Source organism: Epinephelus fuscoguttatus, linkage group LG3 (assembly GCF_011397635.1).
Source record: "Epinephelus fuscoguttatus linkage group LG3, E.fuscoguttatus.final_Chr_v1".
Taxonomy (NCBI): Eukaryota; Metazoa; Chordata; class Actinopteri; order Perciformes; family Serranidae; genus Epinephelus; species Epinephelus fuscoguttatus.
Window position 1 is genome coordinate 34,231,518 of NC_064754.1, and position 21,313 is coordinate 34,252,830.

At 40.8% G+C, this 21,313-nt stretch overlaps 1 protein-coding gene across 1 annotated transcript in view; it reads left to right on the plus strand.

Annotated features, from left to right (window-relative positions):
* The window catches only part of helz (helicase with zinc finger), a 66,325-nt gene that overhangs the window by 12,448 nt on the left and 32,564 nt on the right, over nt 1-21,313 (plus strand). The window contains exons 5-18 of the mRNA XM_049569105.1: nt 1,461-1,517; nt 1,839-1,887; nt 2,129-2,204; nt 3,616-3,814; nt 4,611-4,718; nt 4,889-5,030; nt 5,304-5,459; nt 5,757-6,027; nt 9,681-9,807; nt 9,963-10,175; nt 12,853-12,983; nt 16,085-16,264; nt 18,430-18,531; nt 20,110-20,288. Of these exons, the coding sequence (XP_049425062.1) occupies nt 1,461-1,517; nt 1,839-1,887; nt 2,129-2,204; nt 3,616-3,814; nt 4,611-4,718; nt 4,889-5,030; nt 5,304-5,459; nt 5,757-6,027; nt 9,681-9,807; nt 9,963-10,175; nt 12,853-12,983; nt 16,085-16,264; nt 18,430-18,531; nt 20,110-20,288 (1,990 nt within the window). The remainder of the gene's footprint in view (nt 1-1,460; nt 1,518-1,838; nt 1,888-2,128; nt 2,205-3,615; nt 3,815-4,610; nt 4,719-4,888; nt 5,031-5,303; nt 5,460-5,756; nt 6,028-9,680; nt 9,808-9,962; nt 10,176-12,852; nt 12,984-16,084; nt 16,265-18,429; nt 18,532-20,109; nt 20,289-21,313) is intronic.

The following is a 21,313-nucleotide window of genomic DNA, read 5'->3' on the forward strand; positions in this document are numbered from 1 at the left end:
CTCCACTCCTCTCCTGTTTGCAACCACTTCCTGCCCACTTCAGCACACACACGCGCACACAGACACGTACACAGACACAAGCACGTATTCAAAGGTTGAGCTTGGCCCCAAGGTCATCCAACATTTTATGCAAGTGGGGACAATCCTGTTTGCTAGGCGGGTTTCTCTGTCCTTCTGTTTCTTTTAGAGTCACACAAAAACAAGCATTTTTCTGATGTAGCTTGGGCTGATTATCTTTCCTCCTTTGACTGCTGTCCTCCTTTTTTACTCCCACTTTTTCACACGTCATTGTAAGCCTCCCATTCCGGCCTTAACTCAACCTCCCTTTCTTTGTATTTTAATGTCAACCCAGCTGTAAAGATAAACTGCAGTTAGTTTTTTTTAGTTTGGTGTATTTTCACACTAAAAGTGGATAAAACTATTCTGTGAAACCACTGACTTCTCTCATGCACAGGAGTAAGAGTATTTGAGATTTATAATGGGGACACTAGAGGAGGCATACAGCTATTCTTTTATTATTTGTTTGCCTCTGCTTCTTGGCCCTGGGTGGTGCTGGCACTCCACACTGTGGAGTTGAGCTGTCCTGTGGAGTGTCATACAAGTGTGGTGTCATCTGATCCACAGCTATTAGGATGTAGCTAACTGCCAACTGTTTTCCTTAGATCTCATTCAATCAGTGTGCGACACTTTATTTAAATTTTCATTTCTTTTTTTTAAAGCTTGTTCTGATTGTATTATATATGGATTTAAAAGCCAGACTAGAGAAGCTTTGTTTGGAGCTGACACAGTTGTGCTCATTTAGAGTAGGGGCAGCAATAATGTTGCTTAAAATATAATATCTGTAAGTGTAAAAATCAAAAACAGGACAGCCACTCAGCTGGGACTGAACAATTTTATTGACACACCTTTGCTGCATATTTGAATGCTTTATCAAAGCATCATCCAGATCTGCCTTCAGAAGACTGACAGGAGAAATGAGCATCTTTATTTTGGCCTTCTGTTAATCAAAGCCTTTTAAGAAAAATCCATTGGTATCAATTTTGATTCTTAAAAGTTTCTACAGTAGAAGATGCCTTAATAATCTCCACAAGACCCTGAAGATTCAGCATATTTCACAGGATTCTGGCATCAGGTACAGTTAGTGGCAGGATATTGAGGTGACAAAATTTTAAGAGCAACATAAAAATTGCAAGCACTTCATCTAGATAATGCATGAGGTTAGAAGTTTATGTCACTTGTGTCAAATATTCACACTTGTGTAAAGCAACTTTTAAATATTAGGATGGTGATAGATTAAAATCTTGCCAGTAGCAATCTGGAAATGACATGATGAATATGATTACACCTAACATCTGCCAGCGTATTCCAAAGCAGTGAGTTTATAGTTCATAAACATGTACTGAAAGGCCTGATTGCAGCATGTTGTTGTAATGATGATATTTTTCTGCTTGCTTTCACAGAATGGCATTGTTGCAAAAGACCTTACCAGATTAAAAATGCTCTTGTCAGAGATAGAGGTGAGTATCTCTGGTTGCAGGGCTGCAAACCTGTTGTGCCTTCCTGCCTCCTTTGTTCATGCCTTTTGGTGCTCGCTGGTTTTACAGACGATGGTTTAATGCTTGCAGGCGAGAGTCATAAAGATGACTAATGGCCTGATTCCAGTGCTAACTTAATTATTTTGTGCTCCCCTGCCTAGCTTGTAGCTGTTGTGGATTTATTAGTCATTTGTCTGTAATAAGTCCAGTGGTCCAACTGCTTGTATGGCTATGTTAGTAGTCCACATAATAATCTTTCTGTCCCCACCTCCACCCACCCTGCCCCGTCTTTGTCTCTGTCAGGCTATAAATAGGGAGATGGCACCAGAATACACAGATGACCAGGAGGAAGGTGAGCAGATCTGTTGCATGCTTCCCTCAACTTGAAAAGAAGGAAGGATGATGTGCTTGGCACCAAACATTCACACGTGTTGAAGCACAGTAGATATTATTTAGGCTTAGAAAGTATTTACTCAGCCAGTTGGCAGCTTGGCAGCACATCCTAAACCGGTTACAAGCTGGCTGAATCTCATGATGTTTTTGAAGGCTTTGGCTTAGTGTCATATTGACCACTTGGCTGTGTGTGTTTGCAGAGGTCCAAGATGGCTGGCAGTTCCGGCCTCCTCCCCGAGGAGTCACCAGCAGTGAGGAGTACACCCTCTGTAAAAGGTAATGCAGACTGGTTGGTAATTTTCACACAGGTGTGAGTGATGAGGAATTTATCTCTCATCCAGAATATTGCTGAGAAAAACAGGCTTTTGATTGTAAAGTGACTAATAAAGCTTTTAGGGAGTCATTATGTTATTCATTTACCTCGAAGGCTATAAAAGTGTGATTCACGGTGCCATTAATTAAGATTTTATCACACTTCACTTTTATATAAAATATAAATATAATATTTTAAATGTTAGTGTACATCCTGGATATTTGTGCAGAAGGATGCCAACGAATCCGATGAGCCTTAAGGCCTTTGCACACTAAGTCCTTATTTTTTGTATGCATTTTTTAAACCACATAAACCTCGCACATTGACTCTGCTGCATTTTAATGTTCTAATTGTTGCTAGAAATCTCAATATAAGATGAAATGGAGTCGTTAGGCGAGGTGAGGTTAGGATGACTCTGTGGTCCTCTCACTTCTTTAAAGTTTTGGAGAGTTTTGCCTGCTAAAAAAGAAGCAACAGCATTATCCCGATCATTTCCAGGGCTATTTCAGGATGTCAGGTTTAGTTTGATGCACTACTGACAACACTGAAATCATACATTAAAAGTAAGACCATCAATTTCTGTAATCCATTTGATCCTGAACAACGGTTAGCGGTAGGTTTAGGTAGGGACACACACACACACACACACACACACACACACACACACACACACACACGCAGATGAATGCAGAAAATTGAACAACAATTCTGAACACTTGAATGACAAACGAAAGATTCAGAATAGGTGTGTAATGTAATTGACACACCATGTGGTTAAGTTTATTTTGAAACGTGTGATAATTTTTGATGAAAAGGCCCTTAGACGTGGTCTTGTGAGTTTGAGTTGTCTGCCAAAAGCCTTACAGTAGTATATGTCCTACTGCAGCACTGCAGTTAGACAGGTGTATTGGTCTGCTGCTATTTCAAGCTTGTATTTGCCTTTTATTGAATATTGTATATCCACAAGTCTGCTGGGGACTGCCGACATATCAGGAATTGTAAAACTTTTAGTTCGTGATTGTGTTGAATGCAGTTTCAAAGGATTTTTAGCCCTGATAAGACACCAATTGTTTGGATTAAAAAGACATGAATATAGTTCTGACAGTGTGTGTAAGTACATCATCAGATTGCTAATTTTGTCTGAATAACAGTTTCTAAATTTACCAGAATTTACCATAATATGCAACAAAGCAATGCAGCAAATTCCTCACAGTGGGAAAGCTGTAACTACCAAATGTTTGGTATTCTTGGTGATTTCATGACGTAACACAATTAAATGAAATGATAGGGATCATTTTTGGTTGTTGTTGAGTAAATGATTAATGGACTGCTTGTTTTAGCACCAGTTCAGCACACATTTGGTCTTTACACTAGGTACTTGGAGCAGGGCCTGTGTCGGTACGGGGCCCAGTGTACATCAGCCCACTCTCAGGAGGAGCTGATGGAATGGCAGAAGCGCTATGCATCACGCCTCATCCGGCTCAAACAGCAGCAGGAGAGCAAACACTTCACCGAGAACTACATGGAGACCCTGATAGAGAAGTGGATGAATTCCCTTTCCCCAGAGAAAGTGGTGAGTGCATGCAAGCTCAAAAGTGGATAAAAAAAACAGACAAAATTTCTTGCCAAATTGAGAGTTAACCTTTTAGAAGAACCATCCAAACTCAAACTTGTGTTTGGTACTGTGCTAGAATTTTGTTAGAATCCCCTCCGAGCCTTCATAACCCCCTCACCTTGTAAATCTAGAGGGGAGCAGTACCAACACACTTGTACAACCCAGCAAATAGCTTTTGTATGCACACACCAAACATCGACTAATTTAGCTGAGTTGTATATTTTAGATTTACCAGATTAGTTGTTCATGTGCTCATCTGTTAAGGTTACACTAAGATATACAACCTTTTGTTCATCCCTGTTTGCATATCATCATTTTATAACTAAAAGTGACAGTTTACCCCCCAGTATCAAAAATACATATTTGTCCTCTTACCTGCAGTGCTATTTATCAGTTTAGATTATTTGATATGAGTGGCCGAGTGTTGGAGATAACGACCGTAGAGATGTCTGCCTTCTCTGAATATAATGGTACTAGATGTATTTTCTTGCTGCTTATAGCACCACAAGCCGAGTGAAATCTAGTTCCATTATATTTGATAAAAGGCAGGAGGAGACACATTCATAAGCCTTTATAAAACGAATAAGTCACATAGCTGGCTCTCCACTGTTATGATACATACAGAATGTGATACAGGTGAAAGTTATCAGAGGTTACATTCAGTTATATTATGTGCAGCAGTGAATAGTGGACGACTTCTTGCAATAGATTTCTGAGTGCATCTTCAGTCTAACCATGTGTTTGTTTTTTCTAGCTAAGTGACTACTTAGAAGGAGTGAATGTAGAAACCAGCTCCAGCCTCTCTGTTACTGTCACCACCAAAAAGTCCTCCCACTCCTGGACCTTCTCCTTGTTGTGCAAGGTAGGATGAAATGTTGAATACTAGGGTACATATTGAGATGTTTTCTTTGTCTAACCAGATCACTAAAGGCAGTATTCTGTATTGCACACCTGCTGTTGCTAGTTGGTTGTAATCATATTTTGATCATGTGTATGTTCTGATTTTCTTTCCATCTCTGTCTCCTTGACTAGCCGGCTAGAAAGCTGTACCGCATCGCCCTGCTCTATGATGCCCACCGACCACACTTCTTCCTCACAGGGGTGTCAGCTGGGGAGCGGCTGCAGGCCCTCCCCAAAGGCTGCCAAGAGTGGACTCCGGGAGAGGAAACAGGAGGTATGTCCTGTTCAAAGTCGCTACAGATCCCAGACAGGGCTGTTTTTTTGTTTTTCTTTGGTGTTAAGTGATGTATTGGCCCTAGCTTGCACTGTCTAAAGTTTTAACTGAAAATGTCTGACATTCACAGGCAAGTGAATATTTCAATTTGTGTTGTCTTTTTGTTTCCTTTCATCTTTCTTTTTTAATGTTTAAATTACGTCTCTCTTTCGTTTTGTCCGTACAAGATTGCAAGTTTAAATGCATTTAACCTAAACTTTTCTGTTCTGACAGTGGCAGCAGACAACGGCCTTGACCACTGTATCTACAAGGTGGCAGTGGGCTTCAGCACAGAAATCTTTGGTACCTTCCGACAGACCGTTGTTTTTGACTTCGGCTCAGAACCTGTGCTGATGCAACGGATCATGGTGGATGCTGCCTCCATTGAAGGTATGCTAAGAGCAAGATGGTCATCCAGAGGGCTTTGAAAGGTTTTGTCAGTGTATATAAAACGATTTTAGGGAGTGACTGTTGTGACACAACTGTTTTAACTTAAAAACATAATCTATTCAGACATCCATTGCACAGTATATCAAACACAGTAACACATCAGTGTCAAGTTGTAGATTATTTAATCATGTTTGGACATGAAGTATGTAAAAGTAGTTTTGTTCTGGATGCACACACAATGAACTCAAATGTCCGCCTTATGGACAATAAACTCTATTTATCTATCCTTGTTTTCAGACCTGGAACACCTGATGGCAGCCAGGCAGCAGCTCTTGATCACTGCAAAGCGCTGGGACTCGTCCTGTAAGACCATCGTAGAGTTCTCTCCCAATGAAACGATGGCAGATTTGGAGCGAAGCCTTCTCGCCCGCTATCAGATCCCTCTGTCGGCCGACCAGCTCTTCACCCAGTCAGTCCTGGACAAGACTCTGACCAAAGACAACTACCAGGCCCGACTGCATGACCTGCTCTACATAGAAGAGATTGCACAGTATAAGGAAGTTAGCAAGTGAGTATACATGTTTTCATGGTTTGTTCTTTTTGGAATAGTAAAATAGATTTTCCATAACTGTGCCTCATAAAGCCTGAACAACACTCATTGATATTTGAGAAATTAAAAACATATACTAACAACATATAAAGAAAATATTAGCATGAAATGTAACTAGATATGATCTTGTATAGTGGTGTCAATGCTTTATGGCAAAAAATGATTGGTTTGTAATGCCTTTGGTTGAGGAAGCACGTGGAATTTTCAAATCTACTGTGATTGTGCTGCGCCTGAAGAAGAAACTAAATGTACAGTCACATCTGATATGTGCATATCTGCATATGTCTTATATTACAGCTAATTTAAAATTTTAAATTTTTGAGGCGCTGACAGCAAGAACTAATGCAAACTACTGACATTTTGGAGCTTTGAGTTGAAACTACTGCAAAAGAATATTCCATGAAATATAGCTTGGAAATTTTAAATGCATAAATGAAAAAGAAAAATATAACAGAAAACTCACACTGAATATAAAAAATGTATATATTTGTTTAAATTAAATTAATTATAGCTTGACAAAATGTTGTGCTTGTTTTACCTTACTTGACACCACAATAGTGTAATGTATTAATTTGTTTTATTTATTGATTGCTTATTTGTAATCTGACCACTCAGAATACATAGTCATTGTTACAGTACATATACCTCTATGGACCTTGTCTGAGGCTCAGCGGTGTAAATATTTAGTGTTACGAGATGTCGACCTACCACAAGGTGTCAGACTCGACCTTCTTTGTGAATTTGCGAGTATGAGAGAGAGAGTATGCATCTCACACACAGCTTGACTCATAGTTACAGTGCCATCTTATTAACGTGTCTAAGGCAGTCTTTGGAGGTGGATGAGGAAAATAGTGTTTTCTTCTTCTAGAATGGACACAGCTTTTTTGTTTCAATTCCTTACCTGCTACTCCACTGGTTTAACTAAGTGATGCAGGCGAAAGCACAGTAAATGCTTAATCCCACATTCGGTGATACTAGTGTAGTGAAGTTTCCCCCACCACTTTAAATATCTCAGCTTTAAATATTAGTTTGATCTTGTCTAATGACTCACCGTGTCATTTGACTTGGTAAGGAATGGAACCAACCTGCAGTCGAAAATCTCTGCCGCATTTCCAATGTGCATATGGATGATCTCTCTGTCTATTAAACCATCCATGTTCTGGCAGGTTCTAATGCTTTTCAGGGCTTACTGAGCTAAGCACGGATTCCCTCCATGGGATCTGCACCATGGAGGGGCTCCTACAGTTGTTACATGTTAACTGCAGTCGCTTCACGTCACAGTATGCGACATTTAAAACATTAATTTAGCAGCAAACCACTATTTGCCATGTAAAGATAAAGTGGCATAGTGGTGTCCTCAGTAGAGAATAAAGTCATGCTACCTCTATGTGTGTTGTAATCCAAGCTTCTCTGTTCTTTGTTGTGGTAGACAGTCTGGCCACGCATGCATATTAGTGCACTGGAGTATCCCACTGGCTAACTAAATGTGGCCACTCTGCACTGAGCTCATACGATGGTTACTGCTGATAAGTGTCCCAACCCATGGTAGTGGGATGCCCTCTAGTTTCCCCCTGGTTAACACATTACCTCTGTCTGCACTGCTGCTGTTATTAGCTCCATTAGTTCATGGAGTTAGCATCGTTACCTAATAGGTGCCGCAGTGTCGCATACAGCTTTTTTTATTGCAACTCATAACTTCAAAATGTCTCTATTAGGGCATCCCTCTGAATTCTCCCACACCAGATTTATTTCTTGTTTGATAAATGTATCAGGAGGTCATGAGTATGGAGTGAGTCATGGAGAACCCAGACTGTCTTGCTGTCTGTTTTTGTCTAAATGTTTCCCGCTTTGAGAGAATAGCCAGAACGCCGATGCAAAACCAAAACAAGAGACCCCAAGAGTCCCTTTGGTTGTGAAACTCCATTGGTTTGCAAATACAGAATGTGTTAACTTATCTGCATATGTCAATCATCCATCAGACTTCATCACCAATATTGCATCCTATTTCATCACTTGAAATCCAGCAGAGACCAGAGAGGCAATTTAATACAGTCTGGAACCAAAAGGACCCAAAAGTGCTTAAATCTTCCACTCAGTGTGTGCATGGATGAGCTTTGTGCAAATGCTTTTTTTTCTTCTTCTTCGAAGGACTGACATCAAAAAAGACATATTTTAGGTTTCCCACTGAAAAGGTTTTATTTCGGTGACCTTACATTTTGAAGTCTTTGTAAGGCTTTTACAAAATGACAGTAATTTATTGTGTTTTCAACTTTCTGTCTCTGTCAAACTCTGTCTTTGTATTCGCAGTTGCAAATGCACCAACCTGCCAATAAGTGATGCCCAGCTTCAAAGTATTTTTCTCACTATCACCAACCCACACTGACCATAAGTGTATAGCTGATGTTTAACATGTGTGCTGCCAGTATCAGTGAATGTATGCAGGTCATTATGGTGCTACTGTGGTGGAATCAAAGCTCACAGAATGCTCAAATGCCTGAGGCATGCATGTATGATGCACTTGGAAATGTGGTCCGACTAAGAGATCTCAGCTAGCATACATTTTCAGTGGGTGTGTCTGGTGTTGGTATGGAGCTAGTATCATTCATGGCTAATCACATTGACTCCACTTGTCCATTTGAAAGCAAGACTTTCACCACTTTGATGCACCGACCAGCTCCTCTTGAGAGAAAATGTATAGTAGAGTGTGAATATTTAGCAACCTAAGTATGAATATGTGGCAAAAGACTGAACTGCCGGAGAGCAGAATAGTTTCGGTGTTTAAATGTCTGCGGTGTGCCTCACTCACAGAAGAACATATGATGATATTGCTATTAGTTCGTTAAGAATCTACCACAAACATTATAGTGTTTGTTAAAGGCATGGGAGCATATAAAAATTTCATGTCACAATTATTTTGGTCAAAATCATTCACAATATTATCCCGATAATCTTCAAAATATGCTTTAATATTGGAGTGTGCAGAGTTTGCATGTTCTCCCCGTGTCAGCATGGGTTTTCGATGGGTACTCCGGCTTCCTCCCACAGTCCAAAGACATGCAGGTTAACTGGTGACTCTAAATTAGTCGTAGGTGTGAATGTGAGCGTGAATGGTTGTCTGTCTCTATGTGTCAGCCCTGTGATAGTCAGGTGACCTGTCCAGGGTGCACCCCACCTTTCACCCAGTGTCAGCTGGGATAGGCTCCAGCCCCCCCTCAACCCTTAACAAGATGAGCACTTACGGAAAATGACTGAATGATTGATTGAATTATTGGAAGTGGCTTTTATACTATCGGAAATGGTATATCTTTCAGTATGAAATGTGCTGGCGCTTGATAAAGATCTTTTGCATTTTTTGAGGTTGGTTCACATGCAGCCTGTTTTTGCAGAGTCACTTTTATTGTTGGTTACCCAGCAGTCTCTTGGGTGCTGCTAGACACAATATTCATGATTATCCCCATAATGGAAATTCACTACGACCAACTTATTGTGTTTTGCAGTCTGTGATAAAATCATATATCCTCCTATCCCTAGTTTGCTATAATTTTTAATATTGATTCATAAGCTCAAGCCAGAGAACTGACACAGCAAAATGTCCATGTTTGTCCCCCCAGGTTCAACATCAAAGTGAATCTCCAGCTCGTCACCAGCTTCATGCTGACTGGCATTTCTGTTGGAGCCAAGTATGCCCAGAATGGACAGCTCTTTGCACGCTTCAAACTCACTGAAACACTTTCTGAGGTAACTGGATTGGTTGAGTTGACAGTTGCAATGAGCTTGCAATAAACCACATTGGTTTCTGCCTTCTCACTATTAACTACTCATTGGTGGCACTTGGAGCCCAAAGGTGTCAGCCAGCGAGCTCTCCTGAACAGTACTTTTTTTTCTCACTTTAGGACACATTGGCTGGACGGCTAGTGATGACCAAGGTAAATTCAGTCCTGCTGCTGCCGTTGGGCCGTGAGGGGGTTAGCAGCCAGCCGCCCCCTGGGGTCAAAGAGCGGGTTTACGAGGCTGTGATCGAGGAGAAGACCAAGGACTACATCTTCCTAAGGATCTGCAAGGACTGCTGTGAGGAGCTGGGGCTGCTGCCTGACAGAGAACTACAGGTATGTTCTGCACCGAGGGACAAGTAGACACTTCTGTACTGAAGCATAAGGTGTCCTTGTCTTGCTGTCCCACCAGATATCAGATAAGAGCGGTGGATTGACAGCAGTGGAAAGGGCAGCTGAATTATCTCTTAACATATGCATTATTTTACACCCCAAGAGATTTTAGTTAGCATCCATCTCACGATTCTTTCAAGCCCGATATTTTGACCTTGAAAAACTTTTAGGTTTAAAGGTTCACGTATTGATTAGCATTTTAACAAAAAGTTAAAAGGATAGAGAAGGGCTATCTTTTCAGGCATCTATGCAAGCATTGACTGTTGTGTTTTGTCTCAGGCTCTGTGGTTTAGAGAAATTTCCCTTTATTGAACGTCTCTACCTTTGGCAGCCTCAGCTTGATATTTCTCTCCCCTCTAGCCCAAACGTCAGCAGATGAAGCAAGACGTTGTGTTAACAGTTATCAAAACAACCCTCATCCTATCACTGTGGGAGCATAATCTGCTTATTCTTCTGCATACGCTTCTCCTGCCTGCTTACGTGCTACAATTTCATTTCCCTATCTCCGCTGTGGGCTCTTACAATATTTCACACAGCCTTGATGTTTCATGCACTTCTTGTTCTCTCATATCTCAGACTCTCCCGTTCTTGTATTCGTTGTTTATTTCACTTTCCTGCTTTGTCTCTCCTCCCCACTTTCCTCCTTACTGTGTTCGTGCTTGTTATCTCGTTTATTTCTTCTCTGTCCTTCTGATTTTCACACTTCTATCCTAAATGCATTGGATACTTTATAGTATACCTGCTCGGAGCCTGTCTTTTATGATGACGAGGCCCACCAGCAGTGGAAACGAAATCTTAGTGATTACATAAAACTGGCTTAAAGGAAGGGATTAAATAGAAATGTAAATGGACCAAGGCTCCCCAAGACATCACGGTAAAAATACAGTTAAGTTGTGCCAAGGCCGGTGTTCACTAAACATGACCCAGCGTTGTGCAACAGACACTTAGGTGGAGGTGTTGCAGGTGTTACTGTCCTGCCCAGTCTCCCAGTCCTCCTCACAAGGAAGAATCTTGATCAGGGGTTGTACAAGGTGCTTGAGGTGGACTCAAAAATTTCAGTTATGGAATACCTTGAACATTTTTTTTACTTGGTCAAGAAAGGACCTGAACAAAAATCAGTTGAGAACAGAACACTAGATTATTTCATAAAAACGTAATAGGAAAATGTTTCAGACTATGAAGCCAAGAATGGCAGTGCTTGTAATTATTTTGTAGTGCCGTATGAGATTGGAATGCCAACAGGTCGGTTATGCAGCTATATAGTTGGCACCAGGATGTTTTGCTTGTGAGCTGTAATTCGGTAGTATATAGGCAGCTAGCTCCGCTTGTTTTTCACTGAACCCAAGCAGAGCAAGCATCTGCCAGCCACTGGACTTTACAGGTGTTGATCCCTCCAGGACTCCACTCAGGTCTGGGCTGTCTAAAGAGGGTTTATGGTTTGATTGCTGTTTGACTGGCAGGTATGAGTCTCCGTTATCTGTCAGTGCAGCGATGCTGTAAGTAAACAGTCTCTGACAGAGCTGAAAGTCAGGTTTTAATCACAGACTCTGTGAGAGGACATGAGTTTAAAACCTCCAGACTAACATGCCGCAGATTTAGAAAGAATTCGGGCTGTTATGAAGTGATAGTTCTGGTTCTTAACAGTGAGATCGATAAGTCAAAGTCAACAGTGAACTTGGGTACAAAATTTGTATAGTTGTCTCAAATGAGTTATTTATGGTCTCAGCGTTTGAAATTTTGAGCTTTTTAAATGATGATCAGTAAGTGTGTGCTTGTAAATCATCCTTCACAACTGTCATAAACTCAGCTTGAGAAATGCAGGTCTGTTAATGTGTAGAAGTTATTTGTGGTTGTAGAAAAAAGTATTTCAAAATGAAATGTGCACAAATCATATCAATAAGGAGGATTCAGAAACACTCGAGTGCTTTTGAATTCATGACTTACAGCTGAAACAAAGAGTTGTGTAATCATTGCACCGTGCTCTGCTCTTTGTATTTTCCTGCTTTTTTGTCATTTGCCAGTCACATGAATTATAATAACCAGTTAATTATTAATAACTTTATTCTAGGCCCTGGTAGCTTCTGTTTGCTCCATTTGTGAATTCTCTTGCAAAAGATGGTTGTAGAGTAAAAATCTCATCCTTGAAAATAGAATGAATGCTTGAAAAAGCACTTGGATGTCCTTGACTTTGACTTGCTCCAGTCAGTACGAACCCTGCTGACACCACCGTGATTCACTTTGTGGACCTAGTTTTGGCAGAATGTGCTGATTATTTTGGGATGTTTAGGATTTGCAACAGCACTTTGATTTGTGTGATGCTGACATTAGTGCACATGTACATATGTATTTTTAACTCATGTCTACACAATTAGATTTTCTATAGGTGGGCTTCAATCAGGGTCCAGAGAGATCTAATGAAAGGAGTTAAAAGTAGGATGGATTAAATCTTGTACTCGTACTTATTAGTATTTTAAATCTGTTTACAACCCTAGCAAAATAGATTTTGTTTCAGGGAGACTGTGTTGGATGGAATTACTTTGTATAGTGTTTAACATAGTATCCGTCCGTGGGTACGCTGCATTGATTGCTTAGTTAACTTTGGGTATTGCCTCTCTGTTAGGTGGAGCTCCAGTTCCAGCTGAACAGACTGCCACTCTGTGAGATGCACTATGCCCTGGATCGCATCAAAGATAACACCATTCTTTTCCCTGACATCGGCCTTGTCCCCACCATCCCCTGGAGCCCCAACAGGTATGTATTCCACCAAGTACACGGGCATGCTGATTAAGGGCTGATTCAGAAATTAGTTTTACATCGATGGCAGCCATCAATATTTGATTCTCATTATGGTTTTCACCTCCTTCGGGCATGTTGTCTCACTGCACTGATTCAGTGGGAACTCTGGGATATATTATTACGTCTGAAGGTTGGGGGGAAAAGAGTAAAATACAAAATAAGTCAAGGAAAATGAAATAAACTCACTTTACACACATAGCAGACTGTTTCATGTTGCCGAGAGGAAGAGGGAACCTTCTTTCATATTGCAGATAAGCGCTGTAGACATGAGTAAGTATCTGCCAATCAACAACTTGCATTTTTATTAACCGTGAGGGAAGATGTTTGCACACGGCATGTACACACATTGCTGCATAGTTAATACTGCTAATCCTTAACACAGTTATAATACAGAAATACCTGCACGTCACATTAGCTTGACAAATACCCTGACAGAGGGGACACCACATCAATTTGAGAGCTGACCGAATATCCCTCGCCTTGCTGACTTGGCAGCCGCTCTGAAACACTGGCAGCTCCTTGCAGCTTTAGATATCTCCCTCTGTGGCAGGACAGGTGAGGGGAGCGAGGCAGTAATCTTTATTGACTGGAGCCAAATGTAATCCCCTGTGATTTTCAAGGCTGCTGCTTCATCTTGTCTCCAGAAAATGATTGGTGTAGACTTTTGTTTTAACTGGAGTTTGGATAAGTGAGGGTGTTTCATTAAATGTGGGCCAAGGAGGGTTGTGATTTGAGGCTGCCCTGTAGCAGTATGCAACAATAACATCTTAATGTCTTCACCATCTTCTTAGTCATTTTGTAACTGATGGGAATGTGGCACATGGTCACACCTTAACTTTTGATTTGTTTTCTAGACATCAGTGAGTGACCGTACCATCTAGTCCTCTCCACATCTGTGGCCTAGTAGTTCAGTTGATGATGTTTAGACCTAAGCAGTGTGAAAATTACTGATGCCATATTTATAATGACAGTCCTTGGTTTTGACTGTAGGCTTCACATTTTCACAGTTTAGAAGAACAAAGATAACTTCTCTTTCCAAACCATGTTTAATGGTCATTTTGTGCTTAGTTAAAAGATTATCTTAGACCTTTTGTATTAAAAAAAAAAGTGATGGCAAAATGGGCATCAAATGGCCATTTTTTAATTATACCCCCATGTCTCATTTAAATGAAATTCTGAGATTGGTGTATTATGGCTTCACAGAAATTATTTTTTTCTTATTCATGTAACCTTCAGAGTAGTAAAATGCGTAATTAGGCTCACAGTTGCAAGTATCAATCACACTTTATTCACTTTTTGAATTAATCTTATTAATCTCTTTTTGCATTCACCTTAATTAGCCAGATGTGATTGCATTATGTTAATAGATGAGCTGCTACACCTCTCAGTCTAGTCAGTAATGGAGAATTAAGCTGTTGTAATCAGTCATGTTAAAGGGGCTCTGTGCGAAATGCAGAGCATTTGAGTTGTATGGACACAGCTCTTAGCAGGGAGGTGGCTTAGCCGGTGGCTAGCAGCTAACAGCGCTTCAATAGCAGCTCTGAACAACATTAACAGTGTTGACGGGGCTTACCACAACAAACCACAGAGAAGCTTAAATTACAACACACACAGAGGGAGCATGACTTCTCTCTCTGGGCGCTATTACTCCACTATATCTTTACTTAACAAACAGTGGTTTGCTGTTATATTACTGCTCTGAATGTCACATACAGAACCTTTAAGGTAGGGTGGGACTCAAACAAAATAGTACTTTAGCTGTAAATGATACATTATCAAATGATAAACACTTGGGTGTTGAATTCTCCACCAGAACTATCAGGTTGTGATATTGTCTCAGCTTTACGATTTTGCTCACTTAGTTTGGATGCAAGAACACAGTATATTGTATATCTTGAATACATTTGTGGAGAAAGTATAGTTGGCATAAAAAAGTTTTTTCATCACTCATCAACAGTACCCCTTGATCTCATCCATCCAACTCTTATATAAAACACATACACACTGACACACACATACACGCAAACACGCACCCTCTTGAACACTGAGATCTCTCTCTCAGCCCCCCAACTATGTCTCAGTTGGAGCTCAATCAATTGGTGTTGGTGGATTCACAGCTTTAGAGGATGCAGTGTTCGTAATGAGGACAGTGATGCTAGGAGACGCACACACACACACACACTCATATACGTTACATGCACAATACCTCACACTTTAACGAGTATTTGTGAAATCACATATGTGCATCTCTCTCCTCTACCTATCTGTGTTTAACACACATACACCCACCCCTGTGTGTTAGTTCATATGGACTGCTCCTCTTCACAGTGTTTTTCATCTGTTTGGTGCTACCACTTTTTATGGTGGGAAGGTGCCTGTTGCACATTTTTGGGAAATGCGTGGGCATCTTTTCTGTTTTTCTCTGCCATGGATTTTTGTAAATAAAAACAAAAGTTGAAATTTCTTAAATGTGTTTTTCTGGAGTCTGAGATGTGTACGTTGCCTATATTTATGGGTTTCTGACTAAAGCAGAATGAACATGCTCAGGGACTGACTGAGCAGTATTACTTTTGTTCCAACTTCTTCACTACTTTCCCACTTTTTACCCATGTTGTTTCCCTCTCTCTGTAGCCTCTATGCTTTTCTTTCCTGCGCTCCCTTCTCCCCCCCATTACACATCTTTGCTTTTTCCCTTATTCCATTTCTGTCCGCCTACATCTTATTTGCAGACACCCATTCCACCACACATTCTCCCTGGTGACACAATCGTAGTTGTCATTTTGAGTCCGTATGTATGCGTCCATACGTTTCCTTTCATTCTGCCCAAGAATTTTTCTTTCTCATTTTATCTCTGTCCCACTGAGGTTAATTAGGTTAACAGAATGTTTTAATTTGTCTCTTATGTTGTTTAAAGCGACCACTTGGTTATTAGGCAGTATTTTATTGAAAGACTTGAAAATGGCTACTTTCAGACAAAAAAAACTAGTTCTAAAAGTTCAGTAAAAGTTGATCTAATGTATCCTCTAATGATTTCCCTGTCCTCTTCCTGCCCTCAGGCAGTGGGACGAGCAGCTGGATCCCCGTCTGAATGCCAAGCAGAAAGAGGCCATCCTGGCCATCACCACACCCCTCACTGTTCCCCTGCCCCCAATCCTCATCATTGGGCCCTACGGCACCGGCAAGACCTTCACACTGGCACAGGCTGTCAAGCACATCCTCCGCCAGGACCACAGCAGGTTTGTTTTCTTGTTTTTTTTTCTCAACATCTGTTGACAATTTTTGACCTATGTTGACAACTAGTAGCAAATGTGCAACTGTTTAAAACATGTAAAATCTCATTTCATCGTGGAGATGTGCACAGTGTATTGATTCGCTTATAATAATATGTTCCAAATCTTAGACAGCATCACAACTATTTTTGCAATTTTCACTTGCCTCTGCAATTACATTGCAAAAACACTGTAAACATCAAGACATGCATTGCAATTTTTTTTTTTAATTTTTTTATTTATTTTTTTTTTAAGAAAAGTTGCTGTGAAATCAGGCATTTCAGGCCACAACGATCCCAAAATAGCCTGTGAAATCCTGGAGAGACTATTTGATGGAGTTGCATGGGGTACTCATCCATAATCGATGTATTACCTACAGTAGATGGGGGTGTGACAACGCACATGTACTGTATGCAATACTCACAATATGGATAAGTACCTCATTTAACCCAATTTCAAAAGATTGGAACTATCCCTTTAAACAGCCTTTACACCATCTTGAGAATTTAACAACAACCTTGATGTCACAATCCTCCCTCTTTGAACTTGTAGCCAGCTAACTGTCCCTGTGAAATAATAGGTGCTGGTGATCGATGCAGTGTTTCGATCGAGGAAATGGGAATGTAGATGTGAGCAGGTGTTTGTTGGCATCAGTCATAACAGCTTCAGATGGCTAGGGAGGTCAGTCAGAGGGCGTGATCGAGTTGGTAGGGGGTGCTGGGCTCTGCAGTGGCCTCAGTTTTAGCTCCAGGGCAATGGCAGCCTTGGGTTTGACATTAAAAGTTCATAAAAACACTTAAGTGTCAAGCTGTGTGGTGTATGCGTGTGTGTGTGTTTGTTTGCACTGTGTGTTTGCACTGTGTGGGCGTGTGTACGTGGAAGCATGTGTGTGTCATCACCCGAGGACAAAGAGTGCTGGTCATTTGGATGAATTTATGTCATTTGTGGTCGATGCACATGGTTAGTTTGGGATGCATTTTCATGCAAACCATAATCTGATCAATCATGTTATGTCACCTCAGTGGGCCACACAGTGTTGTGTAACAGTGAAACATTGCAAGATTTTCTTCTATTACCATTTTTCATCATTAGTTCGCTCCCTCACTGCACGCAGACACCCACAGGAAATTCAGCAATTTCTTGTGTTAGGAACAAAGTGGTATAGCACAGGCATACAAATGGTTCCCTGCTCTTAATGAAAAATGAATGCAATACCTCGGACAGTGTCCCCTGAACAGGAGCGAACATTTGGTGTTTGAATAAGTGAGACAGGGCTGTATATATGTAATGCAAGATGAAAAGCAGTGTGTAGCAATGTAATATTCATTCTTCATTTCACGCTGAATGCATTGAATATTCTATCTTTAGGATGAATTATAGATACTTTAAAAGCCAAGACAAGGGGAAGTGACCCCTCTGCACTGCTGCTTCCTGCTCATCATACTGTTAAAACGATGATGTTGTGCAGACCTTTTCTAACTCGACAACATAAACATTCAAAATTAGATCTTTTTTATTTCCTCTTGGGATGTTTGTTAATGCAGTAGCTGACAGGAAATAAACCGGGAACAAAGCTGTTGCTCTACCAACAGAAAAGCAAAGAAAAGGTCCATAGATCGCAGACAGGTTTTCCCAGTATGTGTTCAGTGTACAATGTTCAAAGCTGTCTCTGCATATCTGTTGCTTTGATAGTTCACAAACATTTAAATCAGTAACTTACAATTAAAGACAGTTTTGCAAAGCTTATATGTTACATTTTATAGCATGTTGAGAGGTGGAGCATTTTTTGGAAATATCTTTTGATCTGTATGATGAGAGGTTAATGTTTGAGTCAAGCTGTCAGCACCATAAAATTCATTGATGGGATGATGGACCGTATCTCTTACCTGCTTTGCCTTTGAAGTTCAGCTTAACATTTGAAAAAACCTTTGTATTCTTTTCATACAAATGAAACAGAACCAGCCCATAAAGGCGGTTTAAATAACAAAAATGTTCATACTTTTATTTAGAGGTATCAAATCAGGCAGATAGTTTTGGCTTCTTGTCCTCTGGTTTTTAAATCTCTGTCACCGAGTATCACAGAAACTATGTCATGCTTTGCTTCTGAGATGTTTTGTCTTTTGTCTCTACAGGGTCCTGATCTGCACCCATTCCAACAGTGCGGCCGACCTTTACATTAAGGACTACCTTCATCCTTACGTTGAAGCAGGCAATCCACATGCCAGACCTCTCAGGTATGCTTGCACACAAAGAAGGGCTAAAGGCAAAACACGCTTTAAGTGTGTGTGTATGTATGTGTACTGTCCACAGTAGGTAAAATATGCAATAGTGCCCTGAAGGAAACATTGTGCTTATTGGGGTATATTTTAAGATGAACAGTATGTTTGTTTTCATTTGTATGTCCCACCTACAGGCTGCAGTTCATTCCAATTTTGAGAGGCACTTTGGTGTAGCTGCAGTCATATCATTGCAGACCTACAATGAGCTGTGTTCTGATAGTCAAATACTCAGACGGTCTTAAGATGCCATCTTACGTCCAGTTGAGAAAAAATAGACTCTTTCCTCATCTGGTTAAAATACACATCACTTGTTGTGTATTTTAGATAAACAGCCCCCCAGAGCACACCTTTATTTTGGAGTTAAAAACATCATTTCAGTAGTCATAGTTTGTCAACTGTGAGCTACTTAAAGCTGCTGATCTGGTCAGTTCTCTAGTATGTTAAGTTAGTTTTACAGAGTTAATTAGTATAGCCAAATAGAACATATTTAATACCACTATTCGGCTCATACTTTGAATGGCAAAACAATATCCTGCCCTTTTAATTGCTAGCACAAAGTTCAGTTGAATTACACCTATTATATTCATTGGCTGTGGCTTGTCTGTCTGCTGAGACCATCCTAGGGGGAGATCATCTGTATGACACTCATTCATCTATACATCAACTGGATTACCATGATTGTAAAGCCTGCAGTCAGAATAATACGTCCTTATTATACAGAGATTGTTGAGTGGCTGGCCTGTTTTTGCCCCACAGCACTTACAGGCGGACAATGGCTGGCTTTAGAGATGCAACCCCAAGAACTCTTCTGCTTTTAGAACTCCACCTGGAGGCAACAAGCGCACACTTACTGATCAACACAACTTCCTCACACTGCATCAGTGATTTTTAATCACATTTCAAGGACCCCAGAGGTCACAAAGGACGGGGAAGCAACGTGTGCCTTGACCAGCCAGAGCTCTAACGTGACAGCTGTGTGTTTGTTAAGCCTAGGGACCATATGGGCAATCAAATGACTTGTTTCACATGAGTGGGCTGTCTGATTTCAGTGGATTCCAGTGTGAATTTCTCCTTAATCACTGTAGCAGCCTCCTCTGTTGCCTCCCCTTTGGGAGTGGACCAAGTCAAGAATAAAGACCCTCTATGAATATTTAGGACCCTAGTGTGGAAAGAGACTAACCAACATTGCAAGGAAACAATGACTTCCCTTCCTTCCTGTCATGAGCAGTCATCCATAATCCACCTTACAATTGTACAATAATTCACTATAAACTTTTTTATGGCACTCACTGAGTCCTTCTTGATGTTTTCTTCTCCCTGTGTTGAACACAACAAAGTTGTTTTCGCTGTGGTATTAAATGCTGATGTAAGCACATCAGATTAGACTCTTTCACACAATACAGATTGAATTGATTTCATAATGAATGAGAATCAACGCAGGCATATACACCCAAATAAGATGCAAAGACAAGACCAGTGAAGTAAACCTCTCTCTTCTGACACTTCTCCTTTCATCTCTCTCTCTCTCTCCAGGGTATACTTCAGGAACCGCTGGGTAAAGACCGTTCACCCAGTGGTCCAGCAGTACTGTCTCATCTCCAGCACACACATCACTTTCCAGATGCCCACAAGGGAGGACATCCTCAGGCACCGCGTGGTGGTGGTCACCCTCAGCACCTCCCAATACCTCTGCCAGCTTGACTTGGAGCCTGGTGAGTCATAGCATAAGATTACGTAGTCATCGTAAGTATAGTAAGGCTGCCTAGTGATGGTTGTGGTGGACAGCCATTGCCCTCAGCAGCCTTTATTTTCTTTGCCAGCTCTTGAGAGTGGCTTATGCATGGCAGGGTTTACCAGGTGCAGATGGAATAAACATCATATGGTTCTGCAAATATCTGCCATGGTAGCAATCCTACTCATCCAGATTTCATGAAGCGATCAGGATAACTAAGAAAAAAAAACCCATTTGCATTATTCATAGAACATGAAAAATGAACACAGGCTAACAGGGCCAGTCAAGTCCCCAGAAATAATCGAAAGCCCTCATAGTACAGTCTGTCCCTCATAGTACAGTGTCAAAAAGAGGTGCATTAACAATCTCATCTTTTTACATCTGTGAACATGTAAATGTGGTTGACGAAATATTACAAACACCTTCATTATGATACAACACATAAGCAAAGAAAATGGTACTCTAAACAAAAGTTGAGCAAATTAAGGAAGGTAATATTTATTAGAGGTCTATGATGTTGCACTGGAAAATAAACTTATACAAATATGATTTTTTTTCCTCCATATAAATATGTAAATGTAAACACATGGTTTCAGCAGATAATAACTATAGGCAGAAACAGCTCAGTGCACTTCGTCTCTTGTTCTTTGGTCATCCCTAGTGCCTCTCATATCTGGTGTTGGCAGGAGCCCACCATTTAGAGAGGGCTGGAACTCATTTAAGTTGTGTAAAAGACGTGGAAAACAAACCGGTTTGTCATTGCAAGCTAATAACCGGCTCTAATGTGTCAGCAGAGGGGGCCTTTTTCTGTTGCTTGGGAACACCATCTGCCTGTTTCTAATGTACTTTACATCATTAGCCCTCCACCCTACGTTTCATCTCTCCAGCTCTCCTGGTGCTCGACGGTGATGAAAATCGCCAGGAAACGAGGCAATTGGGAGCCAGCGAGTCCACTAAGTAGCAATAACAAATCTCCCACCCCAAGCACACAGATGCCTCAAAAAA